Source organism: Lepeophtheirus salmonis, chromosome 10 (genome assembly GCF_016086655.4).
Source record: "Lepeophtheirus salmonis chromosome 10, UVic_Lsal_1.4, whole genome shotgun sequence".
NCBI classification, from domain to species: Eukaryota; Metazoa; Arthropoda; class Copepoda; order Siphonostomatoida; family Caligidae; genus Lepeophtheirus; species Lepeophtheirus salmonis.
The window spans coordinates 19,108,750-19,136,524 of NC_052140.2; the positions used below are offsets into that span (position 1 = coordinate 19,108,750).

The following is a 27,775-nucleotide window of genomic DNA, read 5'->3' on the forward strand; positions in this document are numbered from 1 at the left end:
CTAGGGGATAATTTTGAATATTTTGAGGAGAATTTAGGCTTTGTATGAAAGTGTCCATTAGAAATGACTATATATAAAAAGATTGATCTTATCTACATAGTGGTACGCATTTTATTATTTTCAATCCGGAATGACATTGGTGCAAAATCACGGGAAGGCATCTTATCCCTGAATAGAGCTAGCTGAGACAGTTAGAAAGGGTAAAGAAGATTCTAATTTCTAAGTTTTGCTCTTTTCTGATGAATTTATTTCATCTTTGATGCCACTGTGAATATGTCGAACTGCCGCTACTTCACAACCGAATATCAAGACAATTTTTCAGCTTCGGTGAGACATGTATTCTAAACCTAAAATCTAGTGGCCAGCACTGGTGAAGTCCACCCTCCCATTTTTGTAGAGAGGAACGAGCTCAATACAAATGCTTACATCGATCTTTCTGGATCGAAAAGTTTTACCTTGGCCAGAGAAACGTTCTGGCACAACTATGTTTTCACTCAAGACGGAGCTGCGTGTCATCGCGCTGCTAAGACCCAGCCCGTCCTGAGAGACAATTTCCAGACTTTTGGGACCTCAACATGTGACAGCCTCCTCTCCAGGCACGTATCTGTTGGACAACTCTATCTAGGTATATCTGAAGGAGAGAATATGTGTTACTAATCGCAGGTGTGTCTAGTCTATAGAGGCTTCCATCAAGAAGGAGTTGATCAAGAATGAGTTTGACTACATAAACAAAGCCTGCAAGGTATTTAGGCTTCTTATTCAGACAATTATTAGAAATGAGGGCTCATATTTTGAATAAAAGTTAAGCCGAGCACTATTTTGTTAAATAACTGTCTCACAAAAACTCTCCTCTTCAAGCTTTTTTTTTCTTTTCATAGCTGTATAATTAATTTGATTGAGCTACAGCAGTACATCCCGAACCTAAATTTAAAAAAAAAAAGGGGGCAAATATGTCACGTGGCAAAATTTCCCAGAAGCAAAATTAATCTAAGAAACGGGAGTAGGTCTTGAGACAGTTTCCTTTGACTGATTCTGGAATTCCTCCCGGATTCAGGACAGCAGCTCAGATTTTGTATTGGAGGAGGATCTATTGCTGTGTCTCTCAACTGCGTCCCACACAAGAAAGTCCATGGTCAAATATAGTGGTATCACGTGGCCTTCTCAGTTTATCAGTCTTAACAACAAAACATTCGCGGATAATTTTGTCCAATTCACTTTAAGTACATCAAATGGACTCATTTCAAATCATCTGTTCTTTTTCTGGTTGATTTTTTTTTATCTTGGCAAAAGTTTTTCTCGTCAGTGAAAGCCCGGATAATGGATTCTTCAAGAGTGTACTTCAACTTGTCAGCAAATGCTTGGAATTGTTCAGCCTCCGTTCCTTTGTCTTTTCTGTCAGAAGCTTTCTTTTTCGCATCTTGTATGATTTGAAAGCACAAATCATCTTTCACACATTTTCTGATCACACTTTCAGAACAGTTGAGATCCAAATCAATGACACTCATTGATTTGGATGGCACATAATCAATTATATTTGCAAAACTTCAATGAAATCCTGACCTCTCTGGTAGTCTGACCTTATTTAGTGACCAGCCAGCTTTGCTGATGATTCATTATCACCTCCGAAATCGTTCAGTTCCTTCCTTACTCTCCAGACAAAGTTTAAAATAAATTTTATTTGATGACTATTCAAAAACGTCCTGGCATCCTATGGAAAAGAAAAAGTAATTTTGTTACAAACATGTCACATGTCAATAGTTAGCTAATTCCATCAAACCATTTTTGAATCTGTGCACAGATACTTTGCCGAAAGCCACCTTACCAAACAGACACACTACCGAAAAATAATTGTCATATATTTTACGATGAGTCATACTGCAATACTGTGTAATTATGAAGGGGATTCTTGTTACTCTAATTTTAAAAGAAGTAAAATATTAATAATTAGCCAGTAATTGCAAAATTAAGTACTTGTAAGTTAATCATCAATAGAGTCATTTGATCATCCCTGCGTAGATGATAACAAAGATTCGCTTTGCAAATTGCACTATTATATAAACAAACATCCAATGTTTATTTTGTCAAACAATAAAAAAACTATGTTTGTTTTAAATGCAATATTTGAGAAAAACAAAAATAAATAGCAATCAATTGATTTATCTATATTGCCATAGGATTTTGCCAATTTTTTTTTATTATAATATTGTATATGTAATGTATTTTTTTAATCTAAATGATTTTCTTGGTAAGATTACAAGATAGCAACACTGTGCCTCTTTTATGTAAAAATATTGTAAGGACTCTAGTACCCAGTGGTCATTCAAATCTGAACACTTTGAATTGTAAACTTCAACATGATAGAATTTATTAATTAAGTACAGAATTTCAACAAAATTCATACTATACATAGATGTGTGTCTGAGCTTTCTAAATCATTAATGTAGCCTCCTGTAGCAGAAATAATGGCTGCCAAACGGTTGCGGAAAGACTGGTGACCGTCCACCACCTCCTCTGTAGTCTTCTGTCATGACGTCACAGTACTGGTTTATAGTGGCTTTGAGGGCCTCAGTGTTCCCCCTACAGTGCTGATGCTAATCCCCTTGACATGCCCCCCAAAAGATGTAGTCCATGGGATTGGCATCAGTGCTGTAATGGGGTACAAAAAAGAGCCCTGGAATTAGTATATAGGTTTTTTTCATTGCTGGTGTCAAAAGTGGCCTCGTCACTCTTACAGGGATCTTTAAAATCCCTTTTTCGATAGCTCTCTGAACAGTCTGGTGTAAAACCCCGAGATTGGTTGAATGGACCCTCGTGGACTTGAAGGGATTTGCCTGGACTGTTTTCTTTAGCCAATTGGAGTCCAGTTTAGCCTTTTTGAAAGAGTCCTGACGGCATAGACAGTGGTTCTGGTAACGCCCAACAGCTTGAAGTTCGCAAATGGAAATTCGTCGATCACGTTCATCTGTTATTTTCTCAACTTGTACGTAAGCCAGAGAGCTGAGGTTTTTTTTAATAATTGTTAATTCTTTAATATATCTAAATTTGAATAAATTTCAATCATTCAACCTTCATTAATTATCGAATTAGTAAGTGTTCAGATTTAAATTAACCATTACCTTACTAACCCAATTTTTTTAAATGATTGAAATGATTTCAAATTGTAATATACACATGGTTTAAACATTAAATGATGCTTGGAAGAAAGCCAAAAATAGTCAAAGGTATTCATAGTGTCGTGACTATGATTTTGTGTGTGTTTGGGGGGGGGGGGTTGAGGGGTCGTTGACTAGCATTTAAATTTCATGTTTTTTCCCCTCGAAATTACATTATTTTACGATGATTTATCTGGAGTGACTCAGATAAATCTTCTCTTCAATTGTTTCGATTTACAAGAATCCCATTTGGATGTGTTTGAAGTCCATATATGGCAAGCTATTGTCTTCAAGAAACAACTAAGAAATGGATTAAAAAATATCCAAAAGCTGTAAACATAATATTAACAAAAATATACATGGACGATATCCTCATTGGGGCTGATTTGGAGCAAGAGGTAATTGATCCACTACAAGAAATCCTCTTAATTATTGATAGCGGAGGATAGAAAGGTCATAAAATTACAGCCAATAGTACAAATATATTATATTCTTTTATCAAAGAAAAAGTAGACTCATCAGAGGGCATATTCATATCGAGTTCATAAACTCGATCAAAAAACAAATGAATGTAAATTTGATTTAGATAACAAATATAAACAATTTGATCGCAATACAGCAAAGTTTACTCGTAAAAACATAGTATCACTTGCGAGTCAAGTATTTGGTGCTCGAGGTAATGTTTCACCTTTCATAATGAAATTTAAACAAACCAGACCGATACCATGGCACAATAAGACCTCTTGGGATGAGAACCTATTAACAAAGACAATCAAGAATGATGATGGGAAACTCATTCCAGATCCAGTCTCTCAAGAGGCGGTACAACTATTTAAAGATTGGATCAAACAAATACCAAAACTCAAGGGGTGCAAAAATTGAAGATACACTTACTATTGAAAGAGCATAAATAAATAGCATTATTAATGGCTGTTAGAGTTGGACTTTATTTCCTAAATACTTATAAAGGAACAATAACAATCAAAGATGTCATTTATTTTTACGATTCTTTATTAAACTTAAAAGGAATTCGTCATACAGAGAGGTAAAGGCCATTAGAAAATGTGGGAAGAACGGCGCGTTGTAAAAATTATTGACAATGTTCAGGAGTCGCCAGTTCGTTTTTATTCGGGAATCTTAAACCTAGTAGGCTTACCATGTAGAGGTCTCTCTCTAGATGAGCTTAAGGAAAAGTATCAAATTCCAGTAATTGGAAGAAAATTTTCAATACATTAATAAGAATAAAGCAGTTAGCTTTGAAAATGAAAGAGCCAAGTTGGGTAAGAGTTTAAAAACCGAATTCAAAAAGGTTCATAACCGTGTCAGAAGTTGAATGGGTAGAACTTACCTTAACCAAAAGAGCTCAAGAAAAACATTTAAACAGAGAAATATAAATTCTTAAGAGGGGAAGACTTGATAGTAAAAATAAGTTACCTAAAAATTTATCTTTGAGATATTTACCAGTATTCTGGGATGAACAGAAAGAGTTTATAAGGCTAGAAAGTCGTCTTCATTGGTCTTCTTCTTTATCTCATGAATTCAAAAACTCAATTATAATTCCAAAAAGTATGATTGCAGAAAGGAAAATATTATACCTACATCAATCCAGACTTCATTTAAGTCAAAAACAAACATTTGATATATTACAGCAAAAATATTTGGTTATACGTAATTAAGCCTATGTTAAATCAGTCGTGAGGTCGTGCAAAACATTGCGATGTAGATATCTAAAATAAGAATCACCTAAAACGGCTCCACTTCCAAATATTAGAACAGATAATCCTATTCCATGGTCTAATGTAGGAGTCCACTAGTTAGGTCCTCTAACTTGTTTATACGACTGTATTTACAAAGTATCAGAAAAAGAGTCATTTAAAAAGACAGAATCAATCATAAAACGTACACACCAAAAGAAAAATTTGGCATGTTTTATTTACATATTTCTATGCTAGAGCAATTTATGTAGAAATTGCTAGATCTTGTTCAACATTCGACTTCCTAGAAGCCTTTAGACGGTGTGTAGGACATTGCGGAAGACCACTTAAATTTTATTCTGACAATGCCACAAATTTAAAAAAAGCAAATGTTCACTTAAAAGAATTTGTTGCTAACGTCAAATTTGACATGGTCAAGGAAGATAAATTTAATTGAGACTCACCAATTCAATGGGAGTACTCTAAGCCTGAAGACTCTTGTACAAATGGTGTAGCAGAGAAGATGATTGACATACTCAAAAAACAGTTTAGAATTGCCACACCAAAAAAATAGGTTAACCATCCGACAAAAAGAAACGCTAGTAATAGAACTTACAAGCATAATAAATGATGGACCGTTGGGATCAATAGATCAAGATCCCACTTTATCGTCAACAATAACTCCAAATCTACTGATTCATGGTCGTCAAAAAGGACAAATAATAACTCCAGAAGAGTAAGTCTTGTCAACATATCCATATGGAGACATGTGGTTATCGAGGAAAAAGTTCCTTAAAACCTTTTGGACAAAATGGAGACAAGAGTATCTGAACGAGCTGAGTATCAATAAAAAGTGGTCTACTCCAAGGTATATATATTTTCATAACGTTGTTTTGTCAGATGTTTGGATCCACAAGGCTTTTCTTTTTCTTTTTACACGAACGTCAGAAGTGACGTCATTATAGGTATATTTCACGACATTACTGGGTGAATTACAAAAAGTGATAGCAAAGACAGTCCTTTTATTTTTTAATTCCATAACTTAAAAAAAACTTGAATTATTAAAAATAATAAGAAATAAATTTAATAACTTACTGGTGTAATCACTATTTAATATCTTCTTTTAACATATGTAGCTGAATAAAAATGTAGATTAATGAAAATATAACTTATTGAGGAAAAAATACAATATTTTTATTATTGTTGATTTGAGTTTGGACCGATTTTTTTCGGTCCGTTCTGAAGTATTTAAATTGATTTAGATCCATTTTTGATGAAGACCGTAGATTTATTTTTTAATCCAGACCGTATAACGATATTGATAAGATCCAGACTCTCTAGATTTGAACCGGCCCAAAACAAAATAATATTGGTATCGGGCCGGTCTGGAATTTTCAAGATCCTTACCCATCACTAGTCTATCATATCTCTGACGTCACCCACGGCTTAGCTTGACCACCAGGCGGTACACAAATGCTTATGAACATACCTTGCATCTCTATATACCTTGGTCTACTCCTAATACGAATATTATAAACGAAAGAGATTTAGTAACTTTGAAACCAGACACACTAGAAAAGAATGTATGGAAACTGGCAAGAATTATGCAAACACATAGAAATAAAGATAGTGTCGTCACTTCAGCAACATTGACCCTGTCAAACGGCCAGAAAATATTGAGATCTATTAGATAAATTGCATTATTAGAGGCAAGTGTTGCTGAAAGGAGAGGATGAAATCAGAATCAGTGGATCAATGTGGACGTGCTGGCGGTGACGGTCCCTGTCTTGGGTGTACAACCAGGAAAGGTGTGCCGATCTCCTGTGAATGACCGTCACTGCCACGGAGAAAAGTTTGAAGAAGAAGAAGTTGTCCCTGGGAAAACAGCTACCAAGTCTTTTGAACCAGTTCCAATTAATTTGGATGAGTTTCCAAATGGAGATGCTTTTGTGACTCATCCATATGAATTAAGGAAGAAAAGACGTCCCATAGAAAACTACAAAAATTCATCAAAAGACGACCTATAAAGCATCTCAAAACCATGCACTGTAAAATGATTATCAATGAAATAAACTCAAAATAATTACAATGTACAACTGTCGTGGGGGTCTGATAGCCTTATACAACCTATCTCTCCATACCAAATCCGGGTTACGAGTACTAGAGATAATAAATGTGATAGGAAAGGAACTTAGACACCCTGGCAAGATTAAAATTATTCAGCCTGTGATATTAGAACAGTACAAGGGTGTACTTTGGCAATAACGATAAATCATATTGTTTTCTCGAAGTCACGCTTTACTCAATTAATTAGGCTTCCTGGGAGGACTTACAGCCTTACAACCTGGGAGGCCGTCAATTCCAGTTGAAATTGAGTAGGATATGCAGGATCAGCAGAGGCAGAAAATGTCGTATTCCTAGAGAACAGCCATTTTCTGGGGGTCTTTTGGAATCTGGCTCCCTCACATATCCGAGAATCATGAATGTGATTGATTCATGCACATAGTTTTCCCGCCTAGAAAAGAGCAGGGTTTTCTATTGTTTTCTCTTACATTTGGATTTTTTACTCCTTATTTCACGCGGTAGTTTAATCCTTTTCTGTTTTCCCTACCTGAGGTAGGAGGGTTTTTTTACACACATGCTTTTTAGGGAAAGATACGTTTTCTCCATTTTATATGTTCAGTAGAAATACACACGTTGTACTGTTAACACCAAATTACTTTTGTTCGCGTTTTATTAGTAAGTTATAGAGTCCATTATTCTTAAACATTTTTGGGGATCGAGATAGGCTTGAATCATCCCTATCCCTAGAGTAAGTAAGTAAGAAAAATAATGGATTGACGTCATATGAAAAGCGACATCTTGCGAAAAAAATATTAAAACGCTGCACCATTATATCTCCTCAGGCTAACGGTCGAGTTTCATTACTGGGTTTAAAGCTTTAGACTCGACTGCTTCTCTGTCTTTGAGAATTTTTGATGGGAGATTCATTTGTTTTTAATACTCTTTGAGAAGGGGGGGAGAGAGAGAGAGAAATAAATAAATGAAAGTTGTGGAACTAGATTATTATTGATCTCATTTTATTGTAATTGATTAATTCAATTATTTATCATTTCCTAATCGTATTACTGTTAATTTTTGGTGTAAAATTGTGATTCTAAAGAATACAATAAAGTGTTTAATATTTTATATATCAATATTAGGAAATATTTGTCAATATAAACAACGTATGTCTTCTCAGAGATATGTTCTCCGCTACCTCGTATTTCTATGATTGATTTCGTGTCGACATAAATTAAATACCTAAAATGTCTAATGAATCAACCCCCAATATAATAAATTCAAAATATAAACGTGTTTTTAAGATCTAAAAGTCATAAACAATTTGAAATAAGTTTATCAAGATGTGAAGCATTGAAATTTTTATCTTTTTATTAAATTGAACCTGTGGTATTTGATTTAATGAATTAGTTATTACATGCTGATGTTTTAAATATATTTAGCTCTCGTAGTATTTATTGTAATAAATTAATTGAATCATATTTTGGGCAGAAACCCCAAAGATTGGCTGGAAATCCGAACCTCATAGCCCGACTTAGACTAAATCCCGATATCTTTTAGATCGATCCACCTCTAATATATATCATATATACTTAGATGTTCTCAGCTGACTACAGGAGAAGCCTGTATTATAAAAAGAAATTGAATCGAAATAGAATCAAAAGAAATATATAAAAAATCCTTCTAACATTTACCACTTTTTCCAATATAGAAAAAAATTCCTTAATCAAAAAAAAGTTCATTTATAGCTGAGTCCAAAAAACGTGGTAAGATTATTTATATGTTTATGTTTTTTAAAGAATAAATTGATTTATTTCCCAATTTATTGCCCTCGCAAACTAAATAAATGTTTAATCAAGTATATTGAGACTTTTTTTAAATTTCTTTAAAGAATTAAAAAAATTTAATGAGTATGAGATTAACAACATTAAGCATATAATATAACAAACTTGAGAAAGCCCGCTTTTTAAATGGTCAGAATAAATACTGAACGCCCTCTGCTAACTGAACGTCAGCGAGAAGTCAGACTTGATTTATCAAGAGCTCATCTGGACGTTCATTTTTTCAGATGAGAAAACTTTTACGGTCGATCCTGTTTTCAACAGGCAAAATGACTGTGTTGTGAGCTTTGGAGATGTTTGGAGATCCAACGGAAGGCCATGAAGCCAGAATTACTGGCTACAGATTAACAGAGGATTATAAGATTCTGGCGTCCAAGGTCCTTCCGTGGATTAAATTATAGTCGCAACTCTCCTTGGGTTTTTCGACAAGATGGAGCACCCGCCCACGCTTAATCAAGTATGAACTTTTGAAGACTTTTCTGAAACTTTCCCTAAACGTGGAGCCAAGGCCTGTAAAAACGACACAAGAACATAAATGCCTTAAAGGCTTGTCAACAAGGCCTGGGTCTCCATGGACTTACATCCAGCAAGTCTGTGGCAGCTTCATATGTCATTGAGTCAAATGGTGGCTAATATTAAATTTGATCAGAAACTATTTTATTATTCTAAAAATGTATGAATAAATTGTTTCTCAATCATTCATGTTAAATATGTTCTGAACAAAAATCAGTAAATAATACTCTTTATAAAAAGAAAACGTTATTTTCTAAAACTTGCGGCATATTTAGGTTTACCCGTAAAGAAATGCTCTCAGCTCGAGTTTTGATAGGCATTTTTTTACAAAACTGAGGTTGCAGTATATTCTAATAATCTTATGCAATCGTTTTATATATAGGTATATAAATATTGGATCTACAGTGATGAAAATCTTGTCTGCCAATGGGCATGTTAAAAAAAAGAAACCGAAAATCAAAATGGTAACCATGACAATTTCATTAGATCAGTCCAGTTGTTGCAAGGGAGGAGGGGGAGGAAGAAATAAACGTGGTCAAGGCCTGCAAATGATTGGTGAAAATGACAAACATATTCAATTATTTTTTTTCTTTTGGTATTATATGAATTTATTTTTATTATATGCATCATTCGCTGGAACTAATAGTAACTTTAATACTTTTGAGCCAATCGATTAAGAACCTTATGGGAGTTAATATTTGAAAATTTAATTAGGTCCTCATGGGAACTGGGTAATTTATATTATAATATTTGGAAATAAAATGCTTATTTAATTGATAAAAATGAATATAACATTATATGCTTTGACATAAATTCATTATTCAAGCGAATTAAATATATTTCGAGTACATTTTCAAAAAGAGGCATGGTAACATCTTATAATTAAACCATGAATTCTTATTATCTGGAGGTCCATTAAAGCCTGAACACTTTAAATTTTGAAATTCAATTTATTTATTAACAAAGAATTTCAACAAAATTGATACTATAAATATATGTGTGTCTGAGCTCTTTTAATCATTAATATAGCCGCCCTTAGCGGCAATGATGGCTTCCCTATTGCAACAGAAGACTTGGTACCCGCTGAGGATGTAGTCCTCTCCACTGTGCTGGCTGACAGTTACATTGAGAGCCTTGGTGTTTGGATGACGGACACTGCAAGTAATCCCCTCGATGTACACATAAAGAGTGTAATCGAGGGACTTGCATCAGGGGTGCAGGGGGACAAAAGTGACAAAAAATACTAATTAAAAGAGCCCTGCAACGGAGGATATCGATTTCTTTCATTTCTGGTGTCAAAATTGGCCTCTCCACCCTCACAAGGTTCTTTCAACCCACCTTTTTATAGGTGGTTTGAAATGTATGGTGCAAACCCCCGAGATCTTTTCTATGGGCCCTCATGACTTGATTGGATTGACCTGGACTTTTTCTTTTAACTCTTCCGGTCCCATTTTGGCCTCTTTGGAAGAACCCTTCTTCTTCATCATCGTTTCGGACTTCCTTACGGCTTAGACAGGGATCTTAGAGACTCCCAATTACTTGGAGACTTCTGTTGAAGATTTTCCAGCGTCAAAAAGTGCCCAATGAAAATTCGTCGATCATGTTCAAGTTTATTTTTCTTGACTTGTACGTCAACTAGAGATCTCAAGTTTTTTTTTAACTAATTGTATATGCTTTAATATATCAAAATATGACTTAATTTTAAACATTCAACCTTCATTAGTTATTGAATTAGTCAGTGTTCAGATTTCAATTGAATTTATCTGTGTCAAAAACCGTATTGCTAAAAATCCAGTGAGAACGATGCTCGGTATGAACAAGAAGATTAATGGGAGCAACATTACACTCACAAGGATCGTTAAAGATCACTTAGGAGCAAAATCAAGAGAAAGAAGGAAGAAACATCTCATTATGACGGTCACAAAGGAGAAGAGGTTGTCCAGAGCCAAGCTTCTTTTGAAGGTATCCAAAAACTAAAGATATATGAGCGATCTCTGAATCACTCAAAAAATTATTCAATTTGACCTTTTCGTGTGAAAGTTACTCAACTTTCTAAGCTGGTATGAAATAAATATATAAAATTTGGGTTCTTTTTATATATTATATAACATATTTTGATGAGAGTTTGATCATAATACATAGGCTGAAATTTTTATATTAAATAATTTACCTTATTTTTAGTTAGTAACAACTTTCTTGGCCTCCCCATAACCCCCACTATTCCCCTCTGGACTTGGATATTTTTGGGAGCCTCAATATACAGACATTTTTTTTCTCAATTGATGTTCTAGATACGACTCCAGGGATAATAATATTAATGAATCCATCCCTAACTCAAACATTAAATGTGAAATTACATACAGGATGAGTACTCCAAAATTAGAAATCTCTTTGAAGCCGTCTAGCCTCAGTTCTAAATGTCAAACAATTTTGTACATGGCGCCATTCGAAAGAACTGACAAAAAGCTGAGTCATCACCCTGTACATTGAAAGGAATGCTATATAGGATTTAACTCAAATGTTGAATGTCTTCAAGTCCATTAAAGAAATTTAAAGTTTAATTTTTTCATTAAATTGCATGTTATTTTTATTACGGTAGGAATGTTTATAGTTTGGTTTGTAAAAATGTGGAGGGAAATAAATGGAGTGGCAAAAAACAATGGTTTCTACTTTTTTATATATTTAAATTGACTATACGCCATTATACATTCGTCGTCAAAACTCTAGAAATCATTTAAGAAGATTACAATATTCGGTAGGGTGAGGAGTAAGGGTCTAATTAACACAAATTCCCTGATTGGAATCATATTGAACTTGTAGAAGAGATATTCAAAAGTGATATCTTTATAAAAAATTCAAATACAATATGCAACTTTTAATGCAATATGCAACAGTATGCACTATAATTAATGGTACAAGCTCTTTTAATTTTGGTACCTTTTTCATCGATGGAGTAAGTAGATACTGCACTGAGGCATTGCTAGTTTTAGGGAGATATTGGGAGCAGTGATCCTTGATCAAAGGGTTCTCAACCAAGTTGCCACGGAGGCCGTGGTAGTAGATTACTGTTTTATTATTATTTTGCAACTGATACTAAACCAGAGCCTATTAAAGGAGGCTAAGATACGAGGGGACACTGGTCTTGTATTGGATATAAGTCGAGTTGACATGTTTTTACTATTACTCCAGTCATAATTTTTATACCCCCAAAATCGTATAACAGGCTGCTGATATTAACCAAGGTCCTAATTCTGTAGTACCATATGTATCGTTCTCATTTTCTACTCATGCTCTTTTTTTATTTACAACAATGCCAACTTTTGTATAAGATATCCCCAATATCACATGGGCTAAAAAGTCCAGGACTTCACACATATATGACGTTATTTTTTTAATTCACCTCAGTTTCAGTTAATATCAACCTTCAATCTGTTCATTGGTTTGTAAGTTATTGTACTAGTTGTGACGTATCCTTTTATTATTTCCCAAACAATGGATCAAAAACAATTCCGTGTTTTAATTTAAGACTATTTTTTGATGGGAAATGATACCTTTCAAGCTAAACAATGGCTTGACAACTGTTCTGGAAACTCCGTTCTATAAAGTGAATAAAGAAAAATAATAATTTAAAAAAATTCCAATTTGAAGGAAAAAAGTGTTTTCTTTGTTAAGCACGGAACTTTTTATCATATCTCTTACAAGGTACGTATGTATAAAAGATCCGAAACACACATGTGTTCGAGGTCGAGAACATGAATACTCTTCCTACAGTATCAAATAGTAGGCTAGCCATGGCTTACCCTATTCGTTGCCCCCTACCTTCCCTAAAGTTTAAACTTTCCCTGTAAACATTTGTCAACTGCTACAAAGTCCCTATATGGAGTGGAATTTCAATTGTGTATGTTGCCTTCCTCCCATAGCTGCTTGCCTCAAATTCAATGGAACGTCATGATAGCTAACCGGCTCTCCTCCCAAACATTCTTCAAACTATCAGGGTTAGCATATTTATTTCCCCTTTCTTTTTTTACATACAGAAAATGCCTCGGGTCTACAACTCTACCTATATGATTACTTTTCTTCGAAAACACTTTAAACCTTAATCAATATTTTATTGAATAATATATACATAAAAGATTGGAATTTTAATAATAAATAACCCACAAATTAATTAATTTATTCAAATACATACTTTTTAGATGAATGAGGCGAATCATATTAATTCATTGATATACCAAGTGGTCCATTAAAATCTGAACACTTTGAATTTTAAACTTCAACAACATATAATTTATTAATTAACAATAGAATTTCAACAAAATTAATAGTATAAATAGATGTGTGTCTGAGCTCTCTTAACCATTATTGTAGCCACCTTAACCGACAATGATGGCTTATAGGTGGCGACGGAAGGCCTGGCACCCGCTGCAAATGTAGTCCTCGGTCATAGCGTTCCAGTGCTGGCTGACTGTGGCTTTGAGTGTCTCAGTGTTTAGAAGGCGGAACACTGCAGGCCTACTTCTCGACATGTATCAAAAAAGTCGTAGTCGAGCAGGTTAGAGTTTCAATCACTCAACCTTCATTAATTATTGAACTAGTATGCGTTCAGATTTCAATGGAATTTATGTTTGTCAAAAACTACCTTGCTAGAAATCCAGTAAGAATGATTCTTGGTATGAACAAGAAGATTAAGGCGAGCAAGGTTACACGGGGAAAGATCACTTGGGAGCAAAATCAAAAGGATGAATGAAGAAACATCTCATAACAACGGGCACAAAGATGAAGAGGTTGTCTAGAGCCAAGCTTCTTTGCAATGCGTCCAAGAACATATGGTCTCCCAGCTCCCCCTATCTTCATTCTTTGCGTCTAGCCAAAGGGCCTGGGAGTTGCCTCCAACAATCCTACGAGTCTGTGAGATCATCAAGGCTGCATGGCGGAATTGTCGATCAGAAGACTACAGTTGTGTGGCCTTCAGGAAGAGGTGAAAGCCTTCAATGAGGCTGGGGCTGGCCATATTGAATAAAAAACGTATAACTCAGTAGAAATAAGCTTAATTTTTTCCTCTCTGTCTTCACAAACTAGTTTTTAATCGAGGTAAATTTAAATATGGCACATGGGGTATATAATATGTTCTTTCATTGAAAAAAAATATATTTATAAATCAGGCTTGTGAATGGAACGCAAAATTGAACTGTGCTGAATGGAACGTGCGTTTAATGAACAGAACCAGAATTTTTTTTTAACACTGAACACTAATAATGAGATTTTAGCATTCCATTCCAATATTACTTACAAAAAATTCAAGAAATCAAAGTTTATATTTTATTTACTGTTTTAAATATTATTTAAAGGCCTCAGGAGGAACGCATTGGAGACCTATTTTGTGACAGTGGTACAGAGGGGGCTGAGGGGATACTTTTTGAAGGCTCTTATCTAAATTGGAAAATTATCCTGAAGTATTTGCTAGGTGGTCCTGTCCTTGTGCCCCGGGCGGAGTCCAGATGGAACACCTAGTTTCCCTCTGAGGAACTGTTTGAGGTTAATCCCATGTTCATCAAGATCACCATTGAAGATGTATTGGAACTCAATCTATCAAGGCTCCGATTTTTAGGTCATTCAGGAACCAATAGAGAGGAAATCTCTTCCTGTCTGATGCAACGATTTCCAGCATCATCGCAGAGGCTGGAAATGATGCCTGATTGACCGGAACAGAGACCTCATCGACTGACCTTGGGATGTATTCCTTCAAATTGAAGAGGCACTCCCCAGTCAAGTTTTCTTTTCAAGGCTAATGCAGTGCTGAGAGAAATTGTCATGGCATTACCATGTAGAAGCTTTTAGGACATGGCACATTCTACACTGGATTTGTTCTAAACAGTCAGTGGTGAGAAGTCAATCTGTTGGTTTCGATTAAAGAATGAGTGGAATTTTGGATAATACAAGGTAGAGAAGTATAGTTTTCAAAAAGAAAAATTTATAATTTTCATCATTTTGGAATAATTAATCTTGTTCCCTGGACACAAAGTCCTGCAAATTAAATTTATTTAATATAATTTCATAGATATTATTTTTAAACATTTAATAAAAAACAGTTTTATTAAACCAATGGAAGGAGCTATTATCAAGGAGTACTTGAAGAGAAATCTCGACCAGTCATCTTGAGGAACTGTAGAGCCTGGAGGTTAATCCCATGTTCATCAAGTGAACCATTGAGAGGTACGATGAACTCAATCTATCAAGAACAGACCCGGATGAGGCAGACCCCAGGTAAAATTTGGACAACCTGAGTTGTCAAGGGTGGCTGCAAGGGACTCCATCCCCTTCGACATGTTGCTGCAAGTCCTTTCCAGAGAGACTTCGGACTGTGGTCAAGGCTAAGGGTGACCATTTCGAATGAAAGTTATGCCACATATTTTTGGAACTTATGTCGACCTATGTCTATAATTATATGCAAATTATGTAATTAGTTACATCATTAGTACTTTCATAAACATTGAACAGAACTGATAGAACAGTACCTATTCAACCTTGTTAACATGTAAACCTCGGACAACCAAGTTTTATAGCAATAAAAACCATTTTTTCGTTAATATTAACAATTGTAATGGACTGAATAAGAAAAAAAAATTGTACAAATTTAGACATTTTTAGGGATTTTTAGAACTGAAGGTTTTCTAAAAAGTTTCCGATTGCAACGTAAATAAAAGTTAGTCACATCCAAAGCTTTCGTCGCATCTATCTAGCATCAATTGACAGTTATTCACCAAAATTTCAACGATTTTGGACACGCAGTTGTTATGTAATAGTCGTTCGAGGGTTTTTGTGGAAAAAAAATCTGAATTTATAATTTACAACATTACATAGTCTCCTTGTAACTCCACACACGTATCCCTGTAATCATTATTCAAAGATCAATGGAGGATATAATATTTCATATTATTTGAATGAAACTTACTACAAAATATTTTACTAACCCGATCTGAAGTTAACATTTTATTTTTGAAGAGCAAATTCATTATTTTAAATAAAAAAGTTATAAAAATATTACTTTGGAAAACCCTTTAACATATATGGACTTCGAGTTGTATACATTAAGTCAATCATAATTTTTTATCAAGAACATTTTTTAGGATTTGAATATTATCGCAAAATGGAAGAGTTGCATAAAATACCACGTGATGTTGATATAAAATTACAACTACGACAAATACTATAGTCTAATAATTGTACAAAGTTCATATGAGTTTACCAGGTGGAATTTATCATCAAAAGAGAAAAGGTTGAGTGATTGTAGCTTGTACTCCTCCAGATCCTATTTGGACTCATTGGTGATGTTAGTGATGAAGTGTTTTCTTATGTTATATTTTAATAAACTATAATTTAAAATTGATATTACCCACTGTATTATATATATGTTAAATAAAATAATTTATCTAGGTATTAATTTATAATTTGAATTATAACCTTTTAATTTAATGAATAATTGCATTGGAATATAAATAATAATATAAATATAAACAGAGTTGGCTATGGCTATAGGATATGGCATCTACCTATATAAACATAAAATTCAAAGAACAAGTGACGTCATTTTTTGACGTCTTTCTTGTTTTTTTTGGAAAAAAATACTGTTTGTTTTCGATAAGTAATTAGTATAGCAATTGTAGCTATTTTTTTAATATTTTTTTTTAGATAACTAATACTATTCTTCATGAACTGAATTACGACTCAACGTAATTGTTTTTCGGTTCAATAGCTCTATTACATTTAAAATCGTCCTTATAAAATTCGTGTTTAAAAAAAAAATTGTCAACTTTCGGACTTATCCGGTAAAATATGGGTAAGATCCGGTAAACTTTATTATTATGACTATCAAATAGCCAAGTTATAAAAAAATTATCAAGTAAAATAGACATTATTGGACTTGGAAAATTGTGTTTCCGAATTACAATTACTGATTGTTTGATTGTCTGACGAGAACTAATTTTTAACAACGAGGGTGTGTAGCTATTGCTCAATGCAATAGAAAGTACACATATAACATTGAAAATAATGAATGTGACTTTAAATGAGGTTTAGCAACGAGCAGGTATAGCCACAACTCATCAAAATGGAAGAAAAAATTGAAGTCAAAATAGAAGACAATAATGAAGTCAAAATTGAAGTTAAAACGGAACCTTTGACTTCATTTTCAAACGATCAATCAGAAATCTTTAAACGTCGAATAGAAAATTTAAAACCAATGGAAAAGAGATCTGCAAACTCATTTTTTGCTCACAATATCCCTGAAGCATTTCTTTGGCCAATTAAGGATGAATCTAAGGAAGATGCTAATATTCGTAGGAAGAAGAATTCTATGACTCTCAGAGGCATAAGAGCAAAAAAACATCGTATGAACGAAACATTAGAGGCAAGATCATTGCGCTTAAAGAATGATAATTATAGACGGATTATTAATAGGTCAAAAGAGTCTCAAGAAACTAGAAATAAACGCCTTCTAAAAGACAGACAATATCACTCAGAATACAGAAATAAACTCAGTGAAAGTGGAAGACAATGTATGAAAAGAGCTCAAGAGTCTGAAGAAACTAGAAACCAACGCATTGAGAGACAAAGACTACGTTGGAGAAGAGCAAGAGATCAAGAGTCTGAAGAAACCAGAAATCAACGCATTGAAAGACGAAGGCAACGTTTGAGAATGGCAAGAGCTCAAGAGTCCGAAGAAACTAGAAATCAACGCCTTCAAAGAGAAAGACAACGTAAGTCAGAATATAGAGGAAAAGAGTCTGAAGAAGCTAGAAATCAACGCCTTCAAAAAGACAAACAACGTCACTTAGAATACAGAGCTCAAGAGTCTGAAATAATTAAAAATCAACGTCTTCTAAAAGACAGACAGCGTCATGCAGAATACAGAGCTCAAGTTTCTGGAGGAACTAGAAATGAATGCGTTCAAATTTGTCAAATTTTTGTAAAAGGACAACTAAACGATGATTTCTCATTTGAAGCTTAATATATGTAAAATTCTCGAAAAGAAATTGTATGTTGGTCCACTGCAAAATCATAAATTACACGTACTTCAAAGCGTAAAATAAGTGGCAAACGCGCCTATTGGCTCGTCTAATTAACATGTATTTCCCACCGAAAAGGTTGAATTCATGGATTTTATATATAGTCAATTACTTATCTGTAGTAATATTCAAGTATGGATTACGCAAGATAAAATATTTTTCGGCGTGTGGATGGTGATAAATAACTAAAAATCCGATCCTGATTTATTTTGTCAGTCCAAAAGGATAACTTAAGAGAAGGACAGCAAGCTTAAAATAAATTGATATATTGTTTTAAATAAGTGAAAATAGTACAACAAAGTGACTACTTATTACGGAAGCCATTAAACTGTAAATACTCTATGTATAATATTGCCTATTGGAATTAATTCGGAAATTTATAGACATGTTTTGTATCACTATTACATGGTTGAAATCTTTTTATCTGAATCACATAATATTCTTAAAGAAGTTCACGCTCTGCATTTATTTCTTCACAAATTAGAATATCGTTTTTTCGTTTAATTTATATTTTTTTCGAATGGACAGGCTATTGAAGGACGAAACATGTTTCTTTAAAAGCACATGAATATAATTTATCCATCCACCAAATGTTTTAAATGTATCCATTTGAAAAGTGAGGTTAATGATTGATTTTTTTTTTTTTTTTTTTTTCAAAGTAATAAAACACATTTTGATTTAGTGCAAGATCTACAGTCATTTCATTTGTGATTCTATAAGATATTGAGGGAAGACAGAACAATCTCAATGTAATCAATTTCCAATATCACGAGGGAGATAGTCTTTGACAAATCAATGATAAAATGATGAGTACTTGGCGGTTTAATTCCCCGAAGGATTTACTCAATAAAAATTATTTGTAGCTTTTCAACCTCCATTAAAGATGATGTATCTTCTAATTTATTTAAAATTAACTCTAAAAAACTGAACGTAGATGAATGATCTTCTTCCCATGATTTCAGAGATGAAAAATATCTGATAATGTGTTTCTCCTTGCCATTAGTGTCTGACTTCTTTGGTATGAATGTTTCCTCTATTTACTAAAGAAAACGTAAGATCCGATTTAATTACTAAGCTTAATAATATTTCGGGAATATCTAAATACTTAAAGGTGGGTGGCATTGTCTTTTTTATTAAGAAATATGAATCCTTTAAGGATGATAACATTTTGTATCCTATTAAAAGCTTTATATAGAGTATTAAAATTATTGATTCACTTCATTTTGAAGTTTTTGACTCCTTTCATAATATCTTCATGAAGAAGTATTGGAGAATGAGTGAAGATTTCTTGTACAGGATATATAGGCTATATATCCTAGAAAAGAAATAATTGAAATAATTCAACTATATTATAATTAGTGTAGTTGAATTAATTATTTTAGTTTTCCTTTGAGTAAGAGAATCTTGATTCTATTTAGTAAAATCATCTTCATTAAAATGCATAGAGCAAAGATGAAGTATTTAGATAGATTCTACGTTGATTATCGATGTACTCTAGGAATCCATAGTTTAAGAGGATTAATCCTCTTAGTTGCTTGAATCACCACATCCTCTTCTTCAGACACTTCTTGGATCACGGCTTTTACCTTATCCTAGGTTTTTTTGTCAATCCATGACTTTTCTAATATGAATAATCCAACATGTTGAATGATAATTGATAACGGAGAAGTGATTAGCATTATTCCATTCGAATAAGAATTATTGTTGTGTTTGTTTATTTTCATCTTTTCTTATAATATTTACGTCATGCTTTTTTATCCTTTCAATCTTTCATCAACCTCGACTGTCAAAAGGGAAATGAATTATTTTGAAAAAAAAACATATTAAGGTAAATCTTTATTTTTCTTCTTATCAATGTCTGAATATGACACCAATTTTAAATAAAAAGTCATTAATTTAGGGGCCTTAATGATTAATTTAAGGATTATTTTTGAAGGAGTATGTATAAGATTTTATAATAAATATCTCAGAACTCCTTAAATACGGTGAAATAGACTGATACATATCAAAAATGATTTATTATTTTTAAAATAATAATTATTATTTCAACATTGAAAACCAAAAAGAACTAAATTAATTGTCTCTCAACATCCAGTACTTCACCATCAAGATATTATGAAAGGAGGATTATCAAAATGAAGTGAATTAATGATTTCAATACTTTGGATGAAGCTTATCCAATGATTTTCTCATCCTACGTGGAAACAAGGGATCCCCCTCATCTTACTCCAATAATATATTTTTCGTCTTGCAATACACTTTTTTTAATGATATTACAACTTCGATGAGGTTGCGCAGTTAGAGCTGTTGTCAGTCCAGATATTTATGTTACTCATAGCAAGTATATAAGTATGAAATATTATATCACTTTTTTAATAATAAAAAAAAACTAAGTCATGATGAGCTGGGAACACCAATCTTGAGATTTTTATCCTTTATCTGTACTTCGTCTTGGGAAGAAAAAAAATAATACAACCGCTATCGTATAATGATATCAATTCCATGAATTTCTTCAATATATCATTCAAGGTATATTCTACTCCAGATTCTAACTTTAGCCAAGGATTTAAGTATCTTGGCTCCATTAATGATCATTAGTCATTACTTATTACTCAGAAGGATGTCTTCTGTTTCTCAATTTAGTTATCAAGCCAATTTGTTTGGACATTTTGCTACACTGGATAGAGGAAGAGTTCAAAATATGAAATGTAAAACTAATCATTTGTGTGAATGGGGGTTGAGTATCAATGACATTATTAAGGAGCACTTATTCAAACTGAGATTACAATACGAGGAGGGTTGAATATCCCAAAAAATCATCAAAACTGTGTTACACAAAGATAAGGGTACTCTATTATTATCTGGTATTCTCTACTCCTAACTTTGGTACTCGATACCAGTGATTTTTGTATGCTTGATTCGCATTTCCCATAAATAAGGGTATATAAAGTTACATATTCTATAATATTTGGGTCTTGTCTATGTTTAAATTTATATTATAGTGATAATATCAATTATAGAGACTTGTACCAGAAGAATTGTCAAATCAAATCTTTTAACAATCTTTATGGAGAGCTTTTCATAGGTTCTTAACATAACAATTCTACAAATATTCAGGGGTGTCTGCAGGGGAGGGACGGAGGAGGAGGCTGTTGCCCACTCAAATTAAGGAATATTTTCTTAGTAAAAAGTAGGTATTTTCTACTTTTAACAAGAAAATTTAATATTAAATTTTTTTTTTTTTTTTTTTTAAATTTAATATTTTTCAATTTTCTGTGAATATTCATAGATTTTTGAACTTTTTCTCTAAAAAATAATTATTGAAATTTAATTTTTGATTTTTTTTTGAAAAAATTTAATTTTTTGTGAACAACTGTGGATTTTGATTTTTTTCCAAAAAAATTTAAACTTTCTAAGTTTTTCCCTAAAAATATAATTTTTTGTGTACAGCTGTGAATTTTTGTAATTTTTTTCCAAAAAATTAATATTTGAAATTTTTCCCAAAAAATTAATATTTGAAAAATATTGTTAGGTTTATGTTTCTTTTACAATTCCAATAAATGCCATTGACTATTTTTTTGTAAAATTAGTGCAAAAAAAGTTTTTGCCAATTTTCTTCTGCAAATTTTTATTGGGGAATTTTTTGAATTAACTAAACAATGTACTTCTCATTCAGACAGGGAGGAATTGTGATAAAGAGACTTTGTAAGTTACTTTACTTAACCGGATAGATATCGTGTAAAGAATCCAAATTAAACAGGAAGGAGACATTTCATTAATCTTATAAAGTTAACCTTTTTGAGATTGAGAATGAAAGATGAGGAACATTCGACGAGCCTTAGCAATATGCAGCTAATTATGTGTTCTACAGCATTGGTCATAGGGAAATTGTAAAAAAATAACTCCCAACCTCTCAAAATTTGCATAATAGAGAGGAGTAAATAATAACGACTGGCCCGGTATTTACCTTCAAATATACTTCTGGAGCTGTACATGTAAAATAATGGTCTGATAGTACATAAACTCTTGCTATAAGTTTAATGAAACATGAAATTTTGTACAGAGTAATGCCGCTACCGAGTCCGGAAGAATATATACGAGGTGTGTTCAAAAATTAAGGGTACTTTATATTTTTGTAGGAAAAAATATTTATTTATTCATCAATATATATGGTTTCCCCTCCAAAGTAATCCCCCTCAGATACAATACACTTGTGCTAACCTTGAAGCACTTCTCATTTCCCGTCCAGTGCTAAGCTCCACATTGGCATCTTCCCGGCCATCTTGGAAGAATTTGTACCACTTGTATTTTTTTTTTTTTTACTCTAAACAGTTTCACCGTATGCAGCTATCAGCATTTCAAGTGTTTTGGAACACTTAATTTCATTTTTTTCACAAAATTTGATGCAAATTCTTTGATCCATGTTTTTCAATACCAAAAAAATCGTCGAAGACAAATAATACTTTTAACTGTTATGCCTCTCACTAACAAAGTAAACCTACATATTATATAGCTGAAACAGTAAATACGGTATATGTTTGGGGCGAGTCTACTAATATAAAAAATAGAGCATACCAAATGTACAAGAATAATATCCTCATTTTCAAAAGATGAACATAAAAATTTTCGTTTGCTAGTTAAGTTGTTATAATTTTTTTTTTTTTTAGATTTTTACCGAATCGAATAACAATTCAATTTCTTAGTTCATCCACATAGAATTTTCTGTTTGAGGCATGCGCATCCGTAATGGTTGTAACGGATTCTAGGCTATCTTTGGAATTACTTCAAGAACTATCATATAATATTGTTTTATAATGGAAGTTTTAATATTTGTGATTGATACAATAGATACCATGTCATCACATCCAAAAAAATTGCCAACACTAAATTCAACTCTCTGTGAGGAATAGACTTACTTCGTCAATTATTATAAAAACACACTTGTCTTTTTCATCCAATAATTTAACTCTAGATTTTAAACAATCAATTGTTGAGACTGGCACTCCTCCTTGAACTGAGAACACACTTGTTATTCTTCTTATACGAGATTCAGATGGCAAGTAAATAATTCCATATCCTCTAATTTGATTATATAAAGCTTGTATTGTGCCAATCTATTGAAATTCCAAAAAATTCAAGAAAGGATCTTCGTCCTTTTGCACTTAGAAAGTGAAGGTGAAGTTGTTTTATAATAAAGCTCATATAATTTTTCGAATTAAAGAATGATGTACTGTTTCTTCCAATATCTGAAAGGCAAATATTTTGCTTGAAGCTAGTTTGGTTTCATACTGTTTATTTTTAAAATATGCAAACAAAATGTAAGGAACAAGATACTGTGATGATATGCCGAAAAACATGAGGAAGTGTTCATTATATATTACATTAATGCCTTTGGGTAAACACGATTCATCTAAGGTTTTTCTATATCCGTGAATTTTTTTATCTCGTCTTCTTGAAATAAACGTTCAATTTGAGAAATAAGGAGAAGTCTATCTTGCTCAAATCTGAAAAAATAACAATGTACTTTAAATTATTTTGAAATGTTAATATGTATTTTCTTAAGTATAACTTTTTAGTAGAAGTAGATAAAGTTGTTGTCTTTTCAGAAAAAGTGTGTTTTCTCAAGTTTTTTAGAATATAGGGAAATACTGTTGGAACAGCATCAGATTTTAATTTATATCGTTTAAGTGTACTATATATTTTTTGTTGAGTTGAGTTTGTATCTGTTCTTTCATGATTAAAAGCTAATATAGAAAAATGCTGGCTACTGGCTATGCTGATGAGTTTTTTTCTTAGGATAACCAGTCCTATAACCTGGACAACAGCAAATCATTTTGTCTAAAATAATAAATGCAAAATAGCAATTTATTAGATGAAGTTGTTAATAAATTGATTAAATAATTCCTGGGAAAATATAATACATATATGTGATAGATATTTTATATATAATTAAGGTCTCTAGAATGCCAAAATGTGTGTATATTATTGTAAAGATTTATAATTACCAAATAAGTAGATATATAGCAATTGTTGAAAACAAAAATAAGTTAATAACCTTAACTACGAAGTCTCTAAGTACACTAAAGACTAGAATAATCATTTGGAATGAATATATAAAAAAATTAATGACTCATTTTTTCTTTGCACTCTTGTAAAACAAAAGTAAAAAGATCGCGTTCCATATTCATTTCAATGTTCCCTGCCTCGTATATCTATATATATTAATAAAACAAAGTTTGTACAAGTGAGGTGGTGGACCCTAAGCCGGTTTAAACAAAACTGCTCAGAACCCTGCACCAGGTTCTATCCTGGCATATTTCTTCATCATTCAATAGTTTTATCTTCCGAATATAATATAAATTGCACACGATAATATTGTCTTGCCATGAAATTACTCACATTCATATTGCTAACAATTATGTTACTACGTTCACTTCTTCTCAATTCATTCATTGTATCTTCGGCTAATTATTTGGAAGAAGATACTTAAATAAAGAACTAACTTCTACATTATCTGATTATTACTTTATACGTTAAGTTTTTAAAAAAGAAATAAAAAACATAATAATATAATTATAAACTATTATATTCCTTAAATCCATTATAAGGTTTAAAATTTATGATACTTTTTTTTTATTGTGAGCAATTGGGAAAGAAGTGGAAGATGACTCTCGACTCTTAAAGATAATGTGCCTTTCTCGATATTTTGGTCTGCAATGAATATTTTATTCTTCTATTACATATAAATAGTTATTTGGAATTGTTAAGTGATTATTATGTGTTTTATGAATAAATATATTGAAACTATTTATTAAAATAGGTGACAAATGAAGAAACTATTGTTGGTTGATGTTTTTCACGTGATCATTTCATGTTTAATATAAAATTTCCACTTATTCTTAATATATTATTGATTTCTTCACTATCCTGATGGTTTTTTATTACAAAAATATACCTAATATTAAGATATTGATGTATGTATATCCCTTATCTAATGAAAATATAATGAAAAATACTCATAAATGACTTTAATGCAATCGTTCAAAGTTACAAGGTAACCAATAGTAGTCTACTTTATTAACTAACGCACCTATCTTAAATGCTTTTTCATACCTACAAGCGTATAGTATTAAAATAAAATGCCAGTCCCCCTTTATATAATCATGTAACATCTTACATCATGAAGCTGGGGCTATATATTTATTATGACCTATAATACGTAGGGATTTTCAGATAACTCCTGTGTAATAGACTCATGAATATGAAAAAGGAATTGGTTGATTTTTAATATATATGTATTATTTCAACATTAAAAAGCCCCAAAAAAATTAAATTCATCTTATAAAAAAAAATAAACTCATTGTTTTGCCAATTTTTTGTCATTGGATTATATAAAAATCTTTATTGAAGCTGATATATCAATCACTGGAAGTATCTATTTTAATATTAAAATTTAGATGATTTAAGTGATATATGACTTTTTTAATAATAGAAAGGTAAAAATATTTCATAACTATCTGACAATACAAATCTCGAGATTCTTACACTTTATCCGTACTTTCAACTCTGTCTAGGGGAGAAATAGCATCTAATCGTTGTCGTAAAATGCTATCAACACCAGAGATTTCTTCCATATCTAATTCAAGTAAAATTAAAAATTCATCTCTGGATTTTAACTCCACCCAAGGATCCAAGTATCTTGGTCCCATTATTAGCCACGAGGAAGTTTCTTATCGGCGAGATCAATTCATAGAAATGTTTTCCGTTTCTCAATTTAGTCATAGACCCAATTTGTTTAGACTTTTTTATCATAGATAGGGAATCAATGCTATGAATTTTACGTGTAATAATCTTCAAATGAGACATCCTCGTTTAGATGTCCCTCCACAAAAATTTGATAAATTTGAAGGCATTGATTTTTAATTTCATCAGACTCTTGAACACTAGCCTGTGAGTGAAGTTGTTTGTCTTCTTCAAAACATTGATTTTTAATTTTATCAGACTCTGGAGCACTAATCTGTGAGGGAATTTGTTTGTCTTCTTCAATGCATTGATTTTGAATTTCATCAGACTCTGGAGCACTAGTCTGTAAGTGAAGTTGTTTTTCTTTTTCAATGAGTTGATTTTTCGTTTCGTTAGACTTTTTACGCCTATATTCCGAGTGACGTAGTCTCTCTCTTTGAAGGCGTTGATTTCGTGTTTCTTCGGACTCTTGAGCTCTTGCTATTCTCAAACGTTGTCTTTCTCTTTCTATGCGTTGAATTCTAGCTTCTTCAGACTCTTGAGCTCTTGCTCTTCTCTTACGAAGTTTTTCTCTTTCACGGCGTTGATTTCTAGTTTCTTCAGACTCTTGAGCTCTGTAATTTGAGTGACGTTGTCTGTCTTTTTCAAGGCGTTGATTTCTAGCCTCTTCAGACTCTTGAGCTCTGTATTCTGAGAGACGCTTTCTATTTCCTTCAAGGCGTTGACTTCTAGCTTCTTCAGACTCTTGAGCTCTGTATTCTGAGAGACGTTGTCTATTACCTTTAAGACGATGATTTCTAATTTCTTCAGACTCTTGAACTATAGCACTTTTTGAACGTTGTCTTTGAATTATAAGGCGTGGATTTCTTGTTTCTTCAGGCTCTTGAGCTGTGTATTCTGAGAGACGTTGTCTATTTTCTTCAAAGCGTTGATTTCTAGTTTCTTCAGACTCTCGAGCTCTGTATTCTGATAGACGTCGTCTATTTCTTTCTAGGCGTTGTTTTCTGGTTTCTTCAGACTCTTGAGCAATTGTTCTTTTTGAGCGTTGTTTTTGAATTATAAGGCGTTGTTTTCTGGTTTCTTCAGACTCTTGAGCTCTGTACACTGAGAGACGTTTTCTATTTTCTTCAAGGCGTCGATTTCTAGTTTCTTCAGACTCTTGAGCTCTTTTTAAACGCCGTTTATCATTCTCATTTTTTAGACGTAATAATCTTGCTTCTTCTGTTTCGTTCATAAGTTTTTTTTTTGCTCTTACTGAATTGAGAGTTTTAGTATTCTTCTTCTTACGAGTATAAGCATCTCCCTGAGATTCACCTTCAATTGGCCAAATAAATGCTTCAATGATCTGGTTATCAAAAAATGCTTGTGCAGATCTTTTTTCCATTGGTCTTAAACTTTCAATTCGATGTTTTAAGATTTCTGAGTTATCGTTAGAATGTGAGGTAATAGGTTCAGTTTTAATTTCTATTTTAACTTCCATTTCGTCTTCCATCTTGATTTGTATAGTGTTTTCCAACTTTACTTCTGTATTGTCTTCCATCTGTACTTCAATATTGTCTTCCATCTTAACTTCCACATTGTCTTTCATTTTGACTAAATAATTTCTGAGATATACTTATTTCCTTTAATAACATAGAAGATGGAAGTGACTCATTCACGAAGCAAAATGCTCACTACTCTAGTCGATAAAGTCTTGTTTGCATGTT

The 27,775-nt window shown here is 32.6% G+C and overlaps 1 protein-coding gene across 1 annotated transcript; it reads right to left on the minus strand.

Annotated features, from left to right (window-relative positions):
• Window positions 1-23,602: 23,602 nt before the first annotated feature.
• Window positions 23,603-27,775, minus strand: LOC121125711 (uncharacterized). The gene is made up of 2 exons (XM_040720914.2): window positions 25,872-27,775; window positions 23,603-23,830 (listed from the first exon to the last, which is right to left on the minus strand). Exon 1 carries the CDS (start codon window positions 27,655-27,657, stop codon window positions 26,164-26,166), a length of 1,494 nt encoding a protein of 497 aa, XP_040576848.1. The 5' UTR covers window positions 27,658-27,775; the 3' UTR covers window positions 23,603-23,830; window positions 25,872-26,163.

Coding starts and splice junctions, on each gene's coding strand:
- LOC121125711 (XM_040720914.2), bottom strand. CDS start 27,657: ATGAAAGACAATGTGGAAGTTAAGATGGAAGACAATATTGAAGTACAG.